This window comes from Thalassophryne amazonica, chromosome 8 (assembly GCF_902500255.1).
Source record: "Thalassophryne amazonica chromosome 8, fThaAma1.1, whole genome shotgun sequence".
Lineage (NCBI taxonomy): Eukaryota > Metazoa > Chordata > Actinopteri > Batrachoidiformes > Batrachoididae > Thalassophryne > Thalassophryne amazonica.
Genome location: NC_047110.1, coordinates 44,392,760 through 44,415,197, shown reverse-complemented (window position 1 = coordinate 44,415,197; position 22,438 = coordinate 44,392,760). Strand labels below are relative to the sequence as shown.

The 22,438-nt window shown below is 42.4% G+C and overlaps 1 protein-coding gene across 1 annotated transcript in view; it reads left to right on the top strand.

Annotated features, from left to right (window-relative positions):
* Positions 1-22,438, top strand: part of tmem117 (transmembrane protein 117) — a 296,188-nt gene that overhangs the window by 174,683 nt on the left and 99,067 nt on the right. The window contains exon 4 of the mRNA XM_034176082.1: positions 20,057-20,156. Within this exon, the coding sequence (XP_034031973.1) occupies positions 20,057-20,156 (100 nt within the window). The remainder of the gene's footprint in view (positions 1-20,056; positions 20,157-22,438) is intronic.

Sequence of the window (22,438 nt, the reverse complement as noted above, 5' to 3'; positions counted from 1 at the left end):
AGGGGTGGGATTTGAAACTGGAACCTTCTGTACTGAAACCAAGCGCATTAACCACTTGGCCACCACCCCTGTCTTTATCTGGCTAAATAAAGGTTAATAATAAATAAATACAACATCTGTTGTGTGGGCCGCCAGAAGAGGAGGTACTGCTGGCCCACCACCAGAGGGCGCTCTGCCTGAAGTGCGGGCTTCAGGCACGAGAGGGCGCTGCCACCACGGACACAGCCGGGGGTGACAGCTGTCGCTCATTATCTCTTGACAGCTGTCACCCATCTACACTACATCATCTCACTCCATAAAACCCGGACGTCATCTCCACCTCATTGCCGAGATATCGTCGACCTGTAAAGGTAATACTCTCAGCCGTATCACTGACTGTGTTTAGTAAACTCGTTTTTGCAGCTGTTTTCCTGCGGAGTGCTCTATCTGGAGATTGGCGTGACCGGCGACAGCTTCGCTTTACACCCCCACCAGATAAGTGTTTGAGACAGGAGCTGCACGAGTGTGTGTCAGAGGTGGAGGTGGAATCTCCATCATTGTTGTTACTGGGTGTGCACACACCCACATCTTATTGTCTCTGCTCCTTGCCAGCAGTACCAGATCCGACATTCGGAGACGGTGGCCACCTGGGGACTCGGGACTTGGCGGCTCCAGTATTCTCCGGGTTCGGTGGCGGAGGAAATCGTGTGGTTCTGGTTCTTCTCAGGACAGACGTCTTCTATCCTCGAGCCTGCCCACACGTCACCCTTGTGATTGCCTGTTTGCAAAATTTCACATTCCTCTGTATTGTGCTTGTGCCCATTCACAACAGTAAAGTGTTCATATTTGACTCTTTCATTGTCCGTTCATTTACGCCCACTGTTGTGGGTCCGTGTCACTACACTTTCCCAACAACATCCATTGTTCACTGGTTAGGTAATATTGCTAATTTCTCCAAAAATATTAGTCTTCTCAACGTTACATTTTCATGGCCTTCATCCTTGACCCAAAATACATAAGCATACCAAATAGCAAATGTCAGCTGTCAGCTCTCCCCAGTTTCTCTGTGATCGAAGCCATACATACACACACGCATTCTCACCAATGGAAAAATGCAACCAAAAGCCTCCAGTAAGATTTTTCAAGTAACTCACATTTCATGCAGTTTTGAAGTAAACAGTCCTGAAGGGACAAATTGAACACAGACACATTCAGAATATTAAAGGAAAATGCAACAAGACAACTATTATAACCATCTTACTGCAAGATCTCCGTGGAGCGAAATGGAGAAAAATAAAACCTGCAAAGATGGCACATAAAACTCCGCAACACCACAGATTTTCCAGAGTATCGCTTTATTCAAATACTTAAAATTGGTTTTGTTACTTTTTCACACTAGTCATTAGCAACATCCAAATCCATAGCTCTATGACTAAATGCCCTCTGTAGCAGTAAATTGTAATTTCTTGCATGTGATAGAACAAGACTTTGAAAGCCACTGATGTGTCCTTGAATGTTATTACTGAACAAGTGTGGGGAAATTTGATAACATTCCTCAGAGGGTCAAAGCCGGTTGAGCCGTCAGTGCTGGCACTGAGACTGCATCTGGCTTGGCGATGAAGCTGCAGCAGCCATTTTGTGTCTGATTATTCGTGGTGCTACTGTACTGATGTTCCACTACACTGAATTCTCTCATTAGCTTATCTGGCTCTGAAGGCCATTAAATTTTCAGTCAGCATGAATAAGTCAAAGAGTTCTGCCTCTGATCATGCAGTGCAAAGAGTCCCCAAACTCATCATAGGTGCCATCTCTTTCAGCACAGAGGTACTCAGATTTGCTCAGTTAAATATGGGAGGAAGACATGGCTTGGCCAGACAGTTGGGTTTTGTTTTTATTTTTTTTTCCCCCAAAACTGGTCATGTGGTGTAAGACAGCATTTCCAGAAGTATCGATTAGAAATTTTTTGTCGGTAAATTACTCCCAAAGGAATCGCCTTGGTTACTGGAGCGGTGCAAATCTACTGCATGTCTAACGGACTTAATGCAGATATAAAACTCCATTCCCATCAGAGCTGTTTTATTTGTGGGTTTCAGTGAGGCAACGCGTAACCTGTGATGCTGTGCATTTGCCGTCAATGAAGTCCTGTCAGATTGATTAGAAGCATGCTGTGCTGGTGTGATAAGATTTATAATGTTTCCTTACAAAGAACAGTACTTCTCTCACTCAGTGGCAGTCAACAGGCTGTCAAAAACAGTTGCCATCTTGGATCAGCAGCTCTCCGAAATTAATCATGGATAGTCTGTGTTGGTGTTTTTCAGCTTGAGCATTTATTATGGGTTTTTGTTCTAGATTCATGTAGTATATGAGGTATATAATGTGAAAAGGCACAAGCAATAGCATTCATTAAAAATATTTAACACCTATTAAAACTGTGAAATGGGATTATCTTTTTAAAAGATTCAACATGTGCCATTTACAGGGAAGGTAGGATTTAAATAAGTTGATTTATATCAGGATTTAAATTGCTGTAAAAAAAAAAAAAAAGAAATCAAGAAAATAATCAAAACTGATGTTTTTACATCAGTACTTGAAATATCTCTAAAATATGAAATCAGTACTTGTACATGTTGTATGTGCACCTTTATGTTTTAACATGTTAATGAAGATTAGAACTAATATTATTTGTGTAGTCTCATTTAGAAGAGTGAAATAAATAAAAATGAAAGAAGTCGATTTAAATCAATAAAAGTCAAAAAATAAGTAAATAAAAAAAATTCAAAAACAATGACTTTTTAAAAAATGTTTTTTGTTGTTGTTGTTGTGGTTGGTGGTGTTTTTTATTTATTTATTTTTTACCAGCCCGGGCCTTTTATAGTGATAAAGTAAAAGTATATTTATTGAAGTGCCAACGTCAAGGCTGTTTTTTTTTTTTGTTTTTTTTTTTGGCATTGATAAAATTATAAAAGAAGTACAACCCCCCAAATTTAATTCTTTCAACTCTATTTTTAAGACCAAATATTGAACTAACATTGGTGAAACTGTTTAGTACTTAAAAAAAAAAAAAAAAAAAAAAGCAGTAATTAGATGGAGTTACAAATGTAGCCTCTTTTTGATGGCATTGAATATCTTGCCAGCAGCCCACAGTTGTTTGTTAGCATGTTAGATAAACAAATAAATTGTTGGTGCACTGTGGATTAGTGGATTATAGGGCTTGTCCACACGGAAACCAAATCTATACAGTCTTTTTTTTTTTTTTTTTGTCATTTTCAAAAAAGTATTCCACAAGCATGACATGGTTTCAAGAAATGTCTCCGTCCACATGAAAAATGTTCAACCAGGCCTGTGTGTGGCACTGTAACATTTCCACAAGAAGTGTTACAGTGAACGGAGAAGAAGATGTGGAGCATGCGCATAAGCGGTGTAAGGAGCTAATCAATGTACCAGCAAAAGCTAGAACACAAAGCAGCACCATCCATCCATCCATCCATTCATCCATTTTCTTCCGCTTTATCCGGAGTCGGGTCGCGGGGGCAGCAGCTCAAGCAAAGCCGCCCAGACCTCCCGATCCACACACACCTCCCCCAGCTCCTCCGGGGGAACCCCAAGGCGTTCCCAAGCCAGCCGAGAGATGTAGTCCCTCCAGCGTTTTAATCTGGCCTGTTGCATCGCTTCAGCCAGATTCATTATCACACCCAAAAACTGTTATTCATGTGATGCCCTTGTTTCAGAAGACAACCTCTTGGGTTGGTAAGGTTAGACCTTACTTGTGTGAAGCGCCTTGAGGCAACTTTATTGTGATTTGGCACTATATAAATGAAAATAAATTGAAACTGAAATTCCTTATCATTGAAATTATGTGCTGGATTTTTAAAGAAGTCCCTCTGTGTTTGTCTGCTCTGGGTGTATTTCTCAGCTTACACCGGAAGACGCCAATGCTTTGTCCCGCCAACAAGAAGAAAAAAGAATTTGTTTTAAAAGTTGAAAGTCTTTTCTGCAATTATTGCTTGTCACAATGGTCCCAGTGTTCACTACAGTCATCTTTTTCAGTTTGGGACTCCGACGAGGGCGGTCGCATCTCCTCCACTCTCCCTTATCTCTCTGCTTTTAACCTTCAAGTCCCTACTTCACCAGACTTGTGAATTCCTCAAAACTATATTAGATTCTGGATCTATTGGACTGCTATTGGATTAACCATGGAATTGATCAGCTGGTCTCTGAACGCTATTGACACCATTTTTTCTACAAGAAGGTCAGGACCGGGGATCCTGCCTGCCCAGATGGAACGTATCCTGCGGGCTATGTCCTCGACTCCTGGAGTTCCTGGCGTGTGGCATGCTTGGCGCCTTTCTCTATGGAGGACGTCGTGAACCTATTCATTTTTGGTCTTATGGTAGCAGGGCTGGTACTTTTTGGCTTATGTGCTGCCCTGATTTACCGGAAAATTGGCAAGACAGCGGCATCAAGAACCAGGGGCCCTCGCTTGTCCATCATGATTAACGAGGTCGGCAAGGCAGTGCATTCTAAGACTGCGTTGACTCTTGAACTCAGAGGCAAATTGGATGACATCTTGGAGCTGATGCGTGCCTTGCAGTTGAAGCTGAAGGTTTCGGAGGCCGGTGAATATTCTTAATTCAAAATTAGGAATATTCTTAATTCATAATTGGGATTTGGCTGAGTGAGTGGAACTGTAAAAAGTGTTTTTCACTGCTCGGCTGCAACACTACAGGCATCAAGGTCAATTGCCCACTGTTTTCCTCCAGAGGAATTTATCCAGGCTCTGGTGAGATTATTCGGCTCCATTCTTATCTCAACCCACAAGGAAAATAAACTGACAGACTTACACATGGACCGAAGCATGCTCCAGCCTCTCCTCTTATCACTCTTCCTGCCCCTCCCTCCCTGCGGCAGGCCTCGTCCTCTCAAGCTGGCCTGGCGGCGCGACTTGACAGTTGCAGCGGCTACAAACACACTCATATTGCCTCAATTGGGAAATGGACTGTTTCAAGTTTACTGCACATAAACAATGTCAAATGTATATGTGTTGTCCTAATTCTGATGTGTGCCATTATTACGGTAAACAAGTAATAATTGTAGATCAATTGCTGTTGTATGTGGAATGTGTGTGTGGACAGCTCGTTGTTGTAATGACAATGATAATAAAAGCTATCTATCTATCTATCTATCTATCTATCTATCTATCTATCTATCTATCTATCTGTCTGTCTGTCTGTCTGTCTGTCTGTCTGTCTGTCTGTCTGTCTGTCTGTCTGTCTGTCTGTCTGTCTGTCTATCTGTCTATCTATCTATCTATCTATCTATCTATCTATCTATCTATCTATCTATCTATCTATCTATCTATCTATCTATCTATCTATCTATCTATCTATCGTCTCGACAGCATTCTGCTAGCAACAAAATTAATCCCATTAATGATCCACCAAGGCAAATAAAAGTTTGTTCCATCTTCCATCAAAACCACCAATATAGTAGTTGTGTCCACAACTTGTGGGGAAATTGTGGCAGTCATCTGATGCACAATTTAGTAACACCCCCCCCCCCCCACACTCGCCCAGTGTAGCTTTCTCCTGCTGTGTTTTAGTGCAGAAACAACTTTCTTTCTGTCTCTCTCTCTCTCTCTCTCTCTCTCTTTGTCTCTCTCTCTTTGTCTCTCTCTCTGTCTCTCTCTCTCTCTCTCCCCGGAAGTTCGGAGTTGCATCTACCGAGAAATGCATGTGCTTCGCTCAACACAGAGACGATACAACACACACTTACTGAGCTGAATGGTCGCAAGATTATCTCCAGTACAACAGTTTTTTTTCCCCATGGAAAAAAACAAATAGTAATCATTGTATGAACATTTTATATATAACCTCTAAATATGTGCAGTTTACCCCATCACTATCAGATCTTTTTTTTTTTCTTCTATACTTGCAATTCTGGACTTTAACCATCCTTTTAGTTCTGCTACTGTTGCTGCCTTGAATGGTGAGTTAATAACAGCTCCAGGTACATCTTCTGGGTCCAAAATTGGCGTTCTTTGTTTACATCCATAGATGCTGGCTGTAAGCACACAGACTATCTCATGATGCACTGTGTAAGGGCTACTTCTGCGTGTGCGCACTGACACATGCAATCCACTCTTGGGATAAAGGGGCAGAGCCAGGATATTTATTTTGGTTTTGGCTTTTTAAACTTTGCAAGAAAAGCTATTTCATGAATGAACTGATTTTTACAAAACCAAGTGCAATTTTTGTGTCTTGATTGCAGTGAATAGCACTAAGGGCCCCTTCACACAGAGCACAAATAAGTAGGAATCAGGGTGACTCATGGCGAAACGCCCCGAATGAGCAAACCCTGAAAACAGCAAGCTGACATCAGGAGGGACACACAGTTGGACAGGCGTGAACGATCCCGTTGCAACGGTTTCGTCCGCGCTCGTGTGCATGCACAAACACAGTGCGAGCAGCTGGAGCATGTGGAACCACATTGTGCTGCTGATGTAGAGAAAAAAACCAGCTGGAGCATGTGGAACCACATCACGCCACTGATATGGAGATTAAAAAAACACAGCTATAGCGTGTGGTACCACATCGCGCAGCTCCTGTCGAGAAAAACAAAATAAAAACCAGCTGGGGTATGTCAAACCACATCGTGCTGCTGATGTGGAGATAAAAAAAAACAGCTGGAGCGTGTGGAACCACATTGCGCAGGTCCTGTGAAGAAACAAAATGCAAACCACACACCATATAAACACCGCAATTTCTAATATTTAATCCCTCTTATTGAGCGGAGAATACAAGCCTCTGCCTCTGTATATGACCCATGGCCACAGACGTACAATCATGAAATGACATGAATGAAGCAGTGCGCTCTCATTATGTCCTGTTATATAAATAATTACTACAATCACCGGACACTGATAGATTAAATATTGGTATATAATTAGTGAAAATCACTGGGTTGATATAAATAATAAATTACAGAAAGCTGCGGTTAAATAATCGTGGTTAAATAAAAAGTAAATGCCACTCGCTGGATTTGAACCTGCAGTTTACAAAAGCTCCGATTAACAGACAGGAACTTTGCCACTGCGCTGCAATCACCATTTTAAACAGGAGCGTAAAATGCCTAAAATCAACAAGGAGATAAACGTATCTTTAAAAAGAAGAAATTAGACAATGTACAGAAGAAGTGTTCATTGTTTTTAATTATGGTGACCTGTAATAACTGACAAAACGGCATTTTTTATAGCACATTTTTGGTGATACGTGACTGAAAGTGGCATATTTGTTGCACTGTTGGCTTACCATAGTCCTTCAGCGCATCGCTCACAGGACAGGACAAAAGTGTCAGGCCTGACACGTGCGCTGGCTGGCTGAGTCATCATTTGTAGCTGTCAGTGAGTCTCTGGCCAGCGATCAGCTGATAGGTGGCTTGCTGCGCCATGTGCGCTAAGCCGTGGCCGGCTGGTCCCCATCTGTACATACATACCAATACTAGAGTGCCCTCTCCCCTGCATGCCACATGTGTTGCGGGGAGGGGGAGTGTGAAACACACGCGCGCCACATGTATTGTGGGGGGGGGCATGGCTCCCCCTCAACACATGTGGCACTCTCTCACACCACGTGTTGGTTTGCAATGCCACAGTTGTGGGGGCATTTAGACAAACATCACAGCCAGCTCGAAAGTGGTCGCATGCTCACTATTTTCATCCTCACTGCGCTAATGGCCTCGCATTTTCTAAGTGTCCAGTGAGCGGTGTTGGATGTTCGTGTGTGGCACCTGAAATTTGGCCGACACCTGCCACGAGAGGGATCGAATGGGGCACAGGGCACTCTCTTTCAGCCCCTGGTGTGCGCTAATAGTGTGTGTGTGTGTGTGTGTGTTCATAACGGCTGAATAATCTGCTAAGCGTGCGCATGGGGTGCACATCTGCAACGCTGCCAGCCACTGGACTCCATTTGCTGCTAAAACATTGCTGCGCGTTAACCTTTGATGCATTTGTGCACACGTGTCATTGGACACTGTTGGACAAAGTTTGCTGGCAGTGGACCAAGCCTTCCCACCATTCGTCAGACGCAACCTTTCCAGCGAACTTGAATTTTTTTTTTTTATGTTTGCTCACTTAAACTCACCTCCAGCACGGAACCAGGAGCATTTCAGAGCGCAGGTTTTGTTGTCATGGCCTGGCGATACAGTTCCACGTCATACCTCCTACAGAGTTTAGATGGTGATCAAGTAATAATGTGTATATTACAGCGGTGAGATCTGTTCAGCTCCGAACCTTTGACACGTCCAATGACACATTACTTTCATGAGACCACAGAGAGCCGCAGCTCCCTATGGTATCACAGATATGATGGGCAAAATATTTCACATTACTAATAATTTATAATAATAATAATAATTTATTAATTTATATAGCGCCAAATCACGAGTAATCACCTCAGTGCGCTTCACAAACATTTAAAAGCAGAATAAAATGAAATAAGATTAAAACACAATAAAAAAAATTTAACCATAAAAGGTAAAAGAAGTAAAATAAATAAAACGAATAAAAAAAGACACACAATCATATAAAATACTAATGATAAAACAGGGAGAACAGATGTGTCTTCAACCTGGCTTTAAAAGTCTTCACAGAGTCCGACTGTCGTATTAGCGCAGGCAGATCATTCCACAGAGCTGGGGCGCGGTGATAAAAAGCTCTGTAACCTGCTGACCTTTTCTTCACCCTTGGGACACACAACAGTCCTGCATCCTGTAAACGCAGAGCCCTTGCCGGCACATAGGACTCAACCAGGCCGGCCACATAGGGGGCGCCAGTCCGTGAAAAATTTCATAGGCCAATAGTAACACCTTAAAATCCGATCTCAAGGAGACCGGAAGCCAGTGAAGGGATTCCAGAACAGGCGTAATATGATCAAACCTTCTGCTTCGTGTCAGAAGTCTGGCAGCAGCATTTTGAACCAGTTGAAGACCGATGATGCTGGACTGTGGTAAACCAGAAAACAAAGCATTACAATAGTCCAATCTAGAAGAGACAAACGCATGAATCAGAGTCTCAGCATCAGCCATAGACAGGATGGGACGAATCTGCTATATTTCTTAGATGAAAGAAAGCAGTCCTTGTAGTGTCCCTAATGTGGAGGTCAAAGGACAACGTAGGATCAAAAATTACCCCAAGGTTCCTCACTTTGTCAGTATGATGTATAACACATGAACCTAGGTTAAGCGCTAGCTGATCAAATTGATGCCGATGTCTTGCTGGACCAAGAACCATCATTTCAGTCTTATCAGAGTTCAAAAGTAGAAAGTTGCTAGACATCCAACTTCTCACTGCTGCGAGACAGTCCTGTAAAGATTTTATGTGGACAGGATTTCCAGCAGCTATCGGCATATACAACTGAGTGTCATCAGCATAGCAATGAAAAGCAACCCCAAAACGCTGCAAAATGTTCCCAAGGGGTGCCATATACAGGGAAAAAAGCAGGGGACCCAGAACGGATCCCTGCGGAACCCCGAACTTCATGCCCCTAAAGTCAGAGGTAGTATTGTTGCACAAAACACAGTGGGAATGACCAGACAGATAAGACGTCAGCCACGCAAGAGCAGTTCCAGTAATCCCGAAACAGTTTTCTAGCCTATCAAGTAGAATATGATGATCAACTGTGTCAAACGCAGCACTGACATCCAGCAACACCAATACTGTAGTAGTATCCGAGTCCACTGCTCGCAGAAGATCATTAACTACTTTAATTAACTACTTTAATTAACTACTCTAAAAGCAAACTGCAGTGGCTCAAAAAGGTCATTCTCAGTAAGATAGTCCACAAGCTGCCGTGAAACCACCTTTTCCAGAATTTTAGAGCAGAATGATAGATTTGATATCGGCCTATAATTTTTCAATACACCAGGATCAAGATTAGATTTCTTGAGTAGTGGTTTAACCACTGCAGATTTAAAACAATTTGGAACAGATCCAGAGTTTAGAGAAAGGATAACAATTTCCAGCACAGTCGGCCCAAGAATGGGCCAAAGATCCTTAAACAATTTTGTTGGTATAGGATCAAGTAAACAAGTTGTGCTTTTCGTAGACATCACGAGTTTCGTCAGCACACCTAGTGAGATACTATGAAATTCCGTGAATCTAGGTAGCACCTCAGTGGTAGTCCCCAGCTCAGTAGCTGGATACAATGACTGGACCAAAGTATGCTGAGATGTGCTCAACCTAATATCTTCTATTTTCTTTTCAAAATAGTCCAGAAAGTCCTGTGCTGAAAAAGGAGAACGACCAACAGGTGGCTGTCCACGAATAAGAAATGCCACCATATCAAACAAAAACTTTGAGTTATGCTTGTTTTTGTTGATCAATTCAGAGTAGTAGGTCTGCTTCGTAGCCAATAAAGCATGCTTGTAATCTATACTCAACAAAAATATAAACGCAACACTTTTGGTTTTGCTCCCATTTTGTATGAGATGAACTCAAAGATCTAAAACTTTTTCCACATACACAATATCACCATTTCCCTCAAATATTGTTCACAAACCAGTCTAAATCTGTGATAGTGAGCACTTCTCCTTTGGTGAGATAATCCATCCCACCTCACAGGTGTGCCATATCAAGATGCTGATTAGACACCATGATTAGTGCACAGGTGTGCCTTAGACTGCCCACAATAAAAGGCCACTCTGAAAGGTGCAGTTTTGTTTTATTGGGGGGGGGATACCAGTCAGTATCTGGTGTGACCACCATTTGCCTCATGCAGTGCAACACATCTCCTTCGCATCATCCGTGAAGAGAACACCTCTCCAATGTGCCAAACGCCAGCGAATGTGAGCATTTGCCCACTCAAGTCGGTTACGACGGCGAACTGGAGTCAGGTCGAGACCCCGATGAGGACGACAAGCATGCAGATGAGCTTCCCTGAGACGATTTCTGACAGTTTGTGCAGAAATTCTTTGGTTATGCAAACCGATTGTTCCAGCAGCTGTCCGAGTGGCTGGTCTCAGATGATCTTGGAGGTGGACATGCTGGATGTGGAGGTCCTGGGCTGGTGTGGTTACACGTGGTCTGCGGTTGTGAGGCTGGTTGGATGTACTGCCAAATTCTATGAAACGCCTTTGGAGACGGCTTATGGTAGAGAAATGAACATTCAATACACGAGCAACAGCTCTGGTTGACATTCCTGCTGTCAGCATGCCAATTGCACGCTCCCTCAAATCTTGCGACATCTGTGGCATTGTGCTGTGTGATAAAACTGCACCTTTCAGAGTGGCCTTTTATTGTGGGCAGTCTAAGGCACACCTGTGCACTAATCATGGTGTCTAATCAGCATCTTGGTATGGCACACCTGTGAGGTGGGATGGATTATCTCAGCAAAGGAGAAGTGCTCACTATCACAGATTTAGACTGGTTTGTGAACAATATTTGAGGGAAATGGTGATATTGTGTATGTGGAAAAAGTTTTAGATCTTTGAGTCCATCTCATACAAAATGGGAGCAAAACCAAAAGTGTTGCGTTTATATTTTTGTTGAGTGTAAAATAGCTTCACGCCACGCAAGGTGGAACACCTCTAGTTTGGAACTACGCCATTTCCGTTCCCTAATGTTGCCTATGAGAAGAAATGGAAATACATCTGTACTGTAAGGTCTATTATGGATATAATAGCCTGTTCACATCTGCAGCGGCGTGCGCTGCGAAGTGGCACATGGTAATTTTGGTTTGATTGTGCTCTGTTCACCCCCACTGCAAATGATGTTTGTGTGCCACATACATGTTATTACATATCAACATTTCCTTTGCCCTCCCTGGCCGGGGTCCAGTGTAGGCGGACATCCCTGGCACAACATGCCAGCAGGCTTTGCCGTGACCAATTAATCCCAGAGCTCAATCAACTGCAATCAGATTGTTTCAAAAGCTGTTTTGATGCTGTCAGAATATGTAGACTGCAATGAGATGGTGCACAAACTGCACATAGACCGCCATCAGATGTGCGTCCCATCTCGACAGCGCCAAGAGTGTTTTCAACTGTGCAACACACTCAGGACAGTCAAGTGAATGGGACCAACTATGTAGACTGCTCAGTGACTGCCGTCCGTTTGTCTTCAGACCGCACGTCAATACTTCCCGACTGTGGCCGGATGTGTCATTCTCATGCCATTTGGCCTCAATCAGCGTATGTGTGATGGGGTATAAGAGTCCATGTAAAAGGTATTTTTACTGTGGTGCCGGTGAAGTGGCAAAGGAGGGTGTTTTTTTCACTGGTTGGTGAGTGTGTGTGTGTGTGTGTGTGTGTGTGTGTGTGTGTGTGTGTGTGTGTGTGTGTGTGTGTGTGTGTGTGTGTGTGTGTGTGTACACAAGATAACTCAAAAACAGCTGGATTTCCTACATATCTAGCCTTTGGAGCAGTTTGCTCAAATAGTCAGGTGGCTAAGTTCAAAATATCACCAGAATCATTCAGTACATATATAAAGCATCAAAATTTGCAGAGAGGTACTACAGAACCAGAAAAAAAATGGAACACAAAAATTAGCGGCCACCATATTGAAATAAAAAATGGCCACCAAAATCACCATTTCCATAGTACTGGTTACATTATAATTAAGAATATCACTGTAAAATACATAATAGTTACCATGTTTTAGCAAGGAGTAATCATTAGACATACACAGAATGGTTAGCTGGTGGCTATCTTGGATTTCAAGATGGCTGGCATTACTGTACATTTTATCTCGGAAACAGTAGTCATAAGATTTTTTTTACTGCATGTACAGATCATTGGTATGGGAAGATTATGCAATTGGCAAATTAATTTCCCACACCACATACCATAGGAATACCACATACTGCCATCTATTGTTCTTTATGCACCTCAAAACAATGTATGCTTAGAAAAACGTTAGGGGCTGCCAGTCATAAAACTTAATGAGTTTACAGTTCTTTGAATGGGGTGAGTAGTGCCACATGAAGATGGACAATGTATTCTTCCATTTTGAAGCAATAAGTAGCAGTTTCCAACCAATCTGTTTCAGTAAACAGCCTAGGCCTAAATGCATGGGGTGTCTTTTCAGTCATTTTTACCATAATGACTATTTTCTTTCTTCTTTTAGGCTTTCCTTGACAAATTGATTTTGAAAAGAGAAAGTCAAAGATAATAGCTGAGATAGGTTTGTATGCACTCAGAATAGAACATTGTGCTGTCCTCTTGCACTACGCATCATTCTCTTTCAACATACTCCATATTAATAGTTTCTTCCTACTACAGGGTGAATTGCAGACATGTTGATGAAATTCAAGTTAGTGAAACCTCTAAGTGGTACGAAACCGGAAAGGATTGCAATCAACTGGACTCTGTGTGTGCTCTGTCAGAAGACTTCTTCTGAAGCACTCAGCCAACCATGGAAGGGTTGGGGAGGAGGATGTGTTGACCCTGGGCTGAGCAGCAGCTACCAGTCATTTGCAAAAAACATTGCTAAATTTAAAGAACTTGGCAATGTTCCTTTGAAAGTATGCCCAGATTAGATGCTGGCTCAGGCATGGAGGCAACTGTGCATTAAAATAAATCAATTTTATTTATATAGCGCCAAATCACAACAAACAGTCGCCCCAAGGCACTTTATATTGTAAGGCAAAAGCCATACAATAATTACAGAAAAACCCCAACGGTCAAAAACGACCCCCTATGAGCAAGCACTTGGCGACAGTGGGAAGGAAAGCTCCCTTTTAACAGGAAGAAACCTCCAGCAGAACCAAGCTCAGGGAGGGGCAGTCCTGCTGGGACTGGTTGGGGCTGAGGGGAGAGAATCAGGAAAAAGATATGCTGTGGAAGAGAGCAGAGATCAATCACCAATGATTAAAAGCAGAGTGGTGCATACAGAGCAAAAAAAGGGGAATAAAAAGAAACACTGGGTGCATCATGGGAAACCTCCCAGCAGTCTAAGTCTATAGCAGCATAACTAAGGGATGGTTTAGGGTCACCTGATCCAGCCCTAACTATAAGCTTTTTCAAAAAGCAAAGTTTTAAGCTTAATCTTAAAAGTAGAGAGGGTGTCTGTCTCCCTAATCCGAATTGGGAGCTGGTTCCACAGGAGAGGAGCCTGAAAGTCATGAAGTCATTACTAGTTAAAGTTAAAGGAATACTCGGCTCAATAGAGCTTTGACTCTTTGTCAGCCTGGATACAGTGCTGAAAAGAAACCTGGGGTTGTTCTTATTTTCGTCAATTAGTGATGAATAGTAAGATGTCCTAGCTTTACGGAGGGCTTTTTTATAGAGCAACAGACTCTTTTTCCAGGTTAAATGAAGATCTTCTAAATTAGTGAGATGCCATTTCCTCTCCAGCTTACGGGTTATCTGCTTTAAGCTGCGAGTTTGCGGGTTATACCACGGAGTCAGGCACTTCTGATTTAATTCTCTCTTTTTCAGAGGAGCTACAGCATCCAAAGTTGTGCTCAATGAGGATGTAAAGCTATTGACGAGATAATCTATCTCACTCACAGAGTTTAGGTAGCTACGCTGCACTGTGTTGGTATATGGCATTGAAGAACATAACAAAGAAGGAATCATATCCTTAAACCTAGTTACAGCGCTTTCAGAAAGACTTCTACTGTAATAAAACTTATTCCCCACTGCTGGTATTCCATTAAAGTAAATGTAAATGTTATTAAGAAATGATCAGACAAAAAGGGGTTTTCAGGGAATACTGTTAGGTCTTCAATTTCTATGCCATATGTCAGAACAAGATCTAAAGTGTGGCTAAGGTGGTGGGTGGGCTCGTTTACATTTTGAGCGAAGCCAGCTGAGTCTAATAATAGATTAAATGCAGTGTTGAGGCTGTCATTCTCAGCATCTATGTGGATGTTAAAATCACCCACTATAATGATCTTATCTGAGCTAAGCACTAAGTCAGACAAAAAGTCTGGAAAAATCACAAAGAAACTCACAGTAACGACCAGGTGGACAATAGATAATAACAAATAAAACTGTTTTTTGAGACTTCCAATTTTGATGGACAAGACTAAGAGTCAAGTTTTCAAATGAATTAAAGCTCTGTCTGGGTCTTTGATTAATTAATAAGCTGGAGTGGAAGATTGCTGCTAATCCTCCTCCGCGACCCGTGCTTCAAGCATTTTGACAGTTAGTGTGACTCGGGGGTGTTGACTCATTTGAACTAACATACGAAGTCTGTGAGAAAAGTAACGGACCTTTTTATTTTTTTCAAAAACTATATGAATTTGATTCATATGTTTTTCGTCAGCCAAGCTTGAACCTTTGTGCGCATGCGTGAGTTTTTCCACGCCTGTCAGTTGCATCATTCGCCTGTGGGCAGGCTTTGAGTGAGCACTGGTCCACCCCTCTCGTCGTTGTTTCAGTGCGAGGAAATGGCGGAATGATTTGGGCTTTTTTTCCATCAGAATTTTTTCAGAAACTGTTAGAGACAGGCAGCTGGAAACCATTCAAAAAATTTATCTGGCTTTCGGTGAAAATTTTACGGGCTTCACAGAGAATAAGGAGTGTTACTACAGCTTTAAGGATGCCCCACAATGGCGCACGGCGCGCTGCCCTCCGAGCCGCCATCGAGAGGCAGAAACCACCACATCATTTCTAAACGGATGGCTGTGTAGAGCCGGGACCGTTGTGTGCAATTTCTCTGGTTATCACAAGAGCTGGACATCAGCCATTTTCCGGCAGATTTCACTTTTAACAAGAGATTTTGTCATGGAAATCACGTCACGACCGATTCGCTGATGGAGCGAGACAAAGAACACCTCCGTTTTGGAGTGCCAGAGGACAAGTTGGGACAAACCCAGCTCTCCACAATTTCTCTTATACTCACTCGACTGGTAAGCACTGAAAGCCGAGATCAACATGACGTGATGTGAATTAAAATCTTACCAAATTTACGCTTAGCCTTAGCCAGCAGTTTCAAATTTCCTTCAATGTCGCCTGCTCTGGCCCCCGGAAGACATTTGACTATGGTTGCTGGTGTCGCTAACTTCACATTTCTCAAAACAGAGTCGCCAATAACCAGAGTTTGATCCTCGGCGGGTGTGTCGCCGAGTGGGGAAAAACGGTTAGAGATGTGAACGGTTTGGTGGTGTACAGGGGGCTTCTGTTTAGAACTATGCTTCTTCCAAACAGTCACCCAGCCGGCCTGCTTTCCCGGCTGCTCGGGATCTGCTGGGGGACAGCTAACGGCGGCTAAGCTACCTTGGTCCGCACCAACTACAGGGGCCTGGCTAGCTGTAGGGTTTTCCAAGGTGCGGAGCCAAGTCTCCAGTTCGCCCAGCCTGGCCTCCAAAGCTACGAACAAGCTACACTTATTACAAGTACCGTTACTGCTAAAGGAGGCAGAGGAATAACTAAACATTTCACACCCAGTGCAGACAAGTGCGGGAGAGACAGGAGAAGCCGCCATGCTAAACCGGCTAAGAGCTAATAGCTGCGCTAAGCTAGTGGATTCCTAAAAACACACAAAGTGAAGAATGTGAAAATGATTTAGAGGTGATTCAGCAGAGAGGGTGCTTTAGTTAAGGCACGTGAAGATTACACTGTGAAATAAATTATCTAATTATCTAGATCAGTCTAACTATGCAGATTAAACAGCTAACATACAGCAAAACACCGCTGTGCTCCGGAACAGGAAGTGATACAAGCAGCGTGGCAGAAATCTTGCAGAAGCATGTTTAGTGACCTTAGGCTACAACTATTGCAAAGGAGAAGTTCATCACAAAGCACCGAGCAGGAGAGGAGTCCTATTCAATTTCAGAGGGCTAGCATTTGACATGAAGATGTTCATACCACAACTATAATGCTTGGCTTCTTCTGCAACAAAGAGGCTGGGCAAATGAAACTCCATGCTGTGTCTACCATGGGAATGGACAGAGCCGTTCGAAAGTACGCCACAGGCCTTAGCGATATGGCACTTTTGGCGAAGTTAGCCCCTGGTGATATGTTAGCATTAGATGCTAAATATCACAATCAGTGTCATTTAAAACTTCACAGTAGGTACCAGCAGGCCACAAAGTCGAAATTTGAAGCACAAAATGCTTCAAAGCAGGCCTTCCATGTACACAACTTTGCAAATGTGGTGCCAGCTGTTACAAGGTCTAGGGAACCAATGATCCTATCCAATCCGGCGCTTACCGGTAAATTGAACTTAAATAATATGAGGCATAACGTTTGATTATACTCGCACCCAGGCTACCGCATCAGGATCCCACATGTCCCAGTAACAATTAAAACAATTATAACTCTTTGTTCTATCAGGTAATAGAGAATGTGTCATTTTGGCGGCCATTTTGTGTTACAGTCGGTCAGCCATGGCATCCTATTGGTGAATTTCATGTCCTTTTCTCAGATCCATTTGCACTATCATACTCCATCCTTTAATTATGTGGTTACTGAAAAAAATGAATTACAAGTGACGACTTCCGATTTCATCTTGACTACCACAGAATGAATGGCAGCCATTTTGAAATCCAAGATGGCTGCCATCTGTTTACAATATATCAACAATAGTCACATAATGTATGGTGATGGAGAACGTATGGTCAAAATACATTTATGTGCTATACTGTAATGATTAATGTTGAATATTATCAAAAAAAGACAATTTTGGTGGCCATTTTGAAATCCAAGATGGCTGCCATCTGACTACAATGTTTCAGTAACTTTCACAATGTACAGTGATGCAGAAAGTATGGTAAAACACATTTAAAATACATTTATGTGTGATTCAATTTGAAAATAATGTCAAAAAATAACAGTTTTGGTGGCCATATTGGATTTTGCTACTGTGGCCACCAGGGGTCACTTTTTTCTGTGTTCCATTTTTTTCTTGATCCTCAGGTCAAATACTACTTCCAGGCCAGTTTTTACGCTTTATATACGATTTGAATGATTTTTATGCTTATGCGCTTGCTAAAAGGTCAGTGTCAAGGAAAACGCCCTAGCTTTTTTTGTATATCTCATCAACCAAGAAGACTGTTGGATCAAACCTGATGGGAATATTACATGGAGTGATTTATGGTGGTGATTTATTGGAGCAGTTTGGTCAAATTTCACAAGTAAAGATCAACGAAAACATGGTCCAAAAACCACATAATTTATATATCTAAAAACAAGAAGCCTATAATGATGTAAAGCATATATTGATCAGCAAAATATTTCTGATTGATTGACGAATCACTTCATAATGAAGCCTCACAGAAGTTACTTTATGAAGTTATATAAAACACACTTACAGACATATGTATATTTACTTGTATATTTATATTGTTTTGTGTAGAGTATGCAGGGTATACACCCTCTGATGCCTTTCATGCATTTTAGATTCATCACAGAAAAATAAATCAATATTTAAAGGTGAAAATTGGTCACATGTTGAACTATTTTATATTTATTAATGAATATGAAAAATGTAACACTTCTTCACTATTTCCAAAAGTAATATGGCCATTAAATATCCTCAATTACATTTGGGGAATATGTGCATAAATGTTGAAAGTGTGGAAACCTTAAAAATAGATCATTGTTGTCTTCTTTTTTTGTGCATTGCATTTTAGTAATTTTTTTCTTTCCTTTGAACAAACATTGGTGAAATGGTTACAGCAAGGTTGTTGGGTAGATATTCCAGAAGCCTCAGTGCATTTAAAACATTTTATTGTTTGTTGGTGACCAGAAAATGACCGGTGAAAACAAAGACAAATGGAGCAATTGACTTCAAATACAAGTAGTTGAAAGCACAGCCAGAGGCCTATCCATCGCCATCTATTATATTCATGAGTGTGACCTGTGGGGAGTACGAGGGGCTGCCGGGGTGCGGGGCTGGGGGGGGGGGGGGGGGGTTCCACCTGCTACACTCTGCCTTTTCAAATGCTGGCTGTCTGGAGATCAAACAGGCCTTCTCGCTTCCCTCTGTTCTTCTCTCTTTCTCGCCAGGAGTCCCATATAGCAGGCGACTGACCCACTTTCCCTTTCTACTGTGCTATTACCTGGAGAAAATAGACCGATGTGGTGTGTGTGTGTGTGTGTGTATGTTGGGTGGGTGGGTGGGTGTGTGAGGGTTTGTAGGCGCTATTAAAAAAAAAAAAATCCTCTCATCTTCACTCACTGTACGTCAGTGAAGGCGTAAATGGGACTCCAAAGAGAGAATGTCATTTATTATCACGTACTGCATGTGAGATCGGTTCTCTGTTGCTGCACCTCTGCCCAGTCTGTGTTTGACTCAGCGTAACTGCTTCAACTCAGAAGCATTAACAAGAAGAATCTCATTGTGTTTGCAATGTTGATTTCAAGTCAAACAGACATGAGGCAAATCTGCCAAACAAACAATTTGCCAGACAGTTTCAATTTCAATTTATTTTCATTTATAGTAAGTCCCTTCGGCTGCTCCCTTGTTTGCACTTGGGGTCGCCACAGCAAATCCAAGGTGGATCTGCATGTTGAATTGGCACAGGTTTTACACTGGATGCCCTTCCTGATGCAACTCCACATTACATGGAGAAATGTGGCATTGGTGGGATTTGAACCCGGAACCTTCTGAACTGAAACCAAGCGCATAGCGCCAAATCACAACAAAGTGGCCTCAAGGCACTTCACACAAGTAAGGTCCAACCTTACCAACTCCCAAAGCAAGCACACAGGAGGAAGAAACCTCAAGCAGACCAGACTCAAAGGGGCGACCCTCTGCTTGGGCCATGCTACTGACACAAATTACAAAACAATTCGAAAAATGAATGTACAGGAAATTTTGTCGGTGTACAGGGCAGGGAGGAAACACTGGCGGACGGTCCAAATGAGAGAGTTGATAGCACATAAATTCCTTCTCAGCTGCATGAACTACTTCCAGTCTACTGGGTTTTACGGAAGCCATCAGTCATTGTTTTGACAGAAGTTGATTGATATTGATTGAGTCTAACAGTTAGCATCATGAATTCTATATTCCCTTTTGCCCTCCTCTAGTTCTTTCTGTTATTTTATCAGACGTTCTGTCTCCATACATTTTTCAGTGCCTGTTGCCCTCATGATACATACACATCGTATTAATGTCCTTTTGCACTCTGCTTTATAGGTCTCACATGGTGACAGAATACATGGGCATCAGAAATGAGAGTTTTATGAAAATTGCTGCAGTCGGGACGTGGATGGGTGATTTTGTGACTGCGTGGATGGTGAGATTTCAACCCTTTAAATACTTGAATATAGATAAGCTTGTTCCGTATTGTGTATATGAGACGGTTTAATTTTTATTTTCATTTTATTGCACTGAAATCAGATGTGTGGGTGGACAAACTAAAAATATGTTATTTCCATAAAAAAGAAGAATCAAACAAAAAACTATGGCATTGTATGGTGTTGGGAAAGTGTAGGTACACGGACCCACAACAGGGGGCGCAAATGAACGGACAATGGAGGAGGTCAAATAACAACACTTTACTGTTGTGAATGGGCACAACAAATACAACAGATTACAACAATAGACAAAAGCCAAATCACAAAAGGTGTCGTGTGGGCAGGCTCGAAGATAGGAGACGTCTGTCCAAAGCAGAACCGGAACCACACGATTTCCTCCGCCACCAGACCCCAGGAATACTGGAGCCGCCAAGTCCCGAACTCCCAGGTGGCCACTGCCTCCGCGTGTCGGACCTGGTACTGCTGGCGAGGAACAAAAAACAATTAATGTAGGCGCGTTTGCACCCAGCAATCCGCACGGCAGGAAAACTACCTCCACCTCTCGTTGGAAAAGGAGTCGCACAAAAGTCACAAAGATCACTGTCAAACAGTCAGCTGAGTACGTTACCTTCCAGGTAGAACGATATCTCGGCAAAGAGGTGGAGACGTCGTCCTGCTGATGTACCCCTGCCGATCAGATGATTGGTAACAGCTGTTGCAGGTGATGCGTGACAGCTGTCACCCTGGCTGCTCCTGTGAGGCGGCTGCGCCCTCTGGTGCCTGGAGCCTGCACTCCAGACAGGGCGCCCTCTGGTGGTGGGCCAGCAGTACCTCCTCTTCTGGCGGCCCACACAACAGTATGGTTTTACACACCATACAGATTAGTCTTTCTTACTCCTAGAAATGAATCAGTAGATTCTTACACAGAGTTTGTATCAAAACAGTGGGACACCAGATGGATCCTTGGATTAACATTATTGCTGTACAATATGAACCACTTCCAAAATTACATGTAACTGCAACACATCCAGATATTCATCTGAACCTGCACAACTTTGCACTACTTGATTGTCATGGGATATGTATGAGGATATGTTATTCATTACCAGCTTGTTAGTTTTGAAAAATTGATCAAAATATTTTGAAAAGTGTCCCATCTCACAATGTTTATTCAAGAAAAATGAATTATTCATAATCCACATTCAGCTGCCACTCAAAAACAACATTTAATAGGGTGTTCCACTTGATAAAATTGTAAACCACTTCCAGTGGGAATAATTGTTTAAATATGTTCAGTTTAAAGAAATTCTGTCTGTTTCTCGATGGGTGACATCTTCAAGTCCGGGGTAGAGCGATGTGCGCATGCGCAGTAGCGCAGTGCACCTCATCTCGACGTTCACCTTATCTTGACGGGACACCGGCACTTTGCGCCACAGCACCTCATTCATTAACGTCTCAGCGTTTACCACAGCTCGATTCTGTCTGGACATGATGAAAATAAATCCCATGATCTAGAAAGACAAGATTTAAAAAAAACTTAAATAATGTTAAAATCACTCTGTTTTGCCTCGGTGTGGAGCGGAGATGCCACGCAACACCATACATACGCTGGATAACGTGCTCTGCAATATTTAAGTGTTCCACCTTTCAAACAAAGGGTTCTGCCTGCGGTGGAAATGCAAGCCAAGCCAGATGTAACTTTTCTGACACGTATAATACTGTGTAGTACCAACCTGAACTACTCCGTGGAAACGGGGCTGTTGGTATACACTGGTTAAATCGTCAAGGTGTGACAGCTGCATTAATTTATTAAACATACGCCCGTGTATGCCAGCATTTTAATGTGGTCGGCATACGCAGGCTAACTCATCAAGGTGTGACAGTGCCTTTAATATCAGTGACGTGATGGGAGGCAGCGAAAATAAGTGCTGAGAATCAAATTGCTGATTCTAGAAATTCAGATTAATTCATCAGGGCCCTTTTGAAAATGACCTCTATCTCCTCCACATAGTAGATTTTCAGTATGTCTTCACGAGATGAGCGGACAGGGAATGTGTTTCTGCAGAACTGCAATGCCAGAAACATTTCAATGATTGCCTCATTTAAATGCGTTTTCCAAGACTAGCTACAGTGTCTGCAGCAAGGTGCTTTGTTAATGAATTGACGTCCTTTTGAATTGACCTTTTTGATGAACTGAGCTTATGCAGCAGCTCCACACAAAGAAGAGCTGTTTTTTTAAGCATTTATTATAGTAATCTTTGATACGATTCTGTGCTGATTA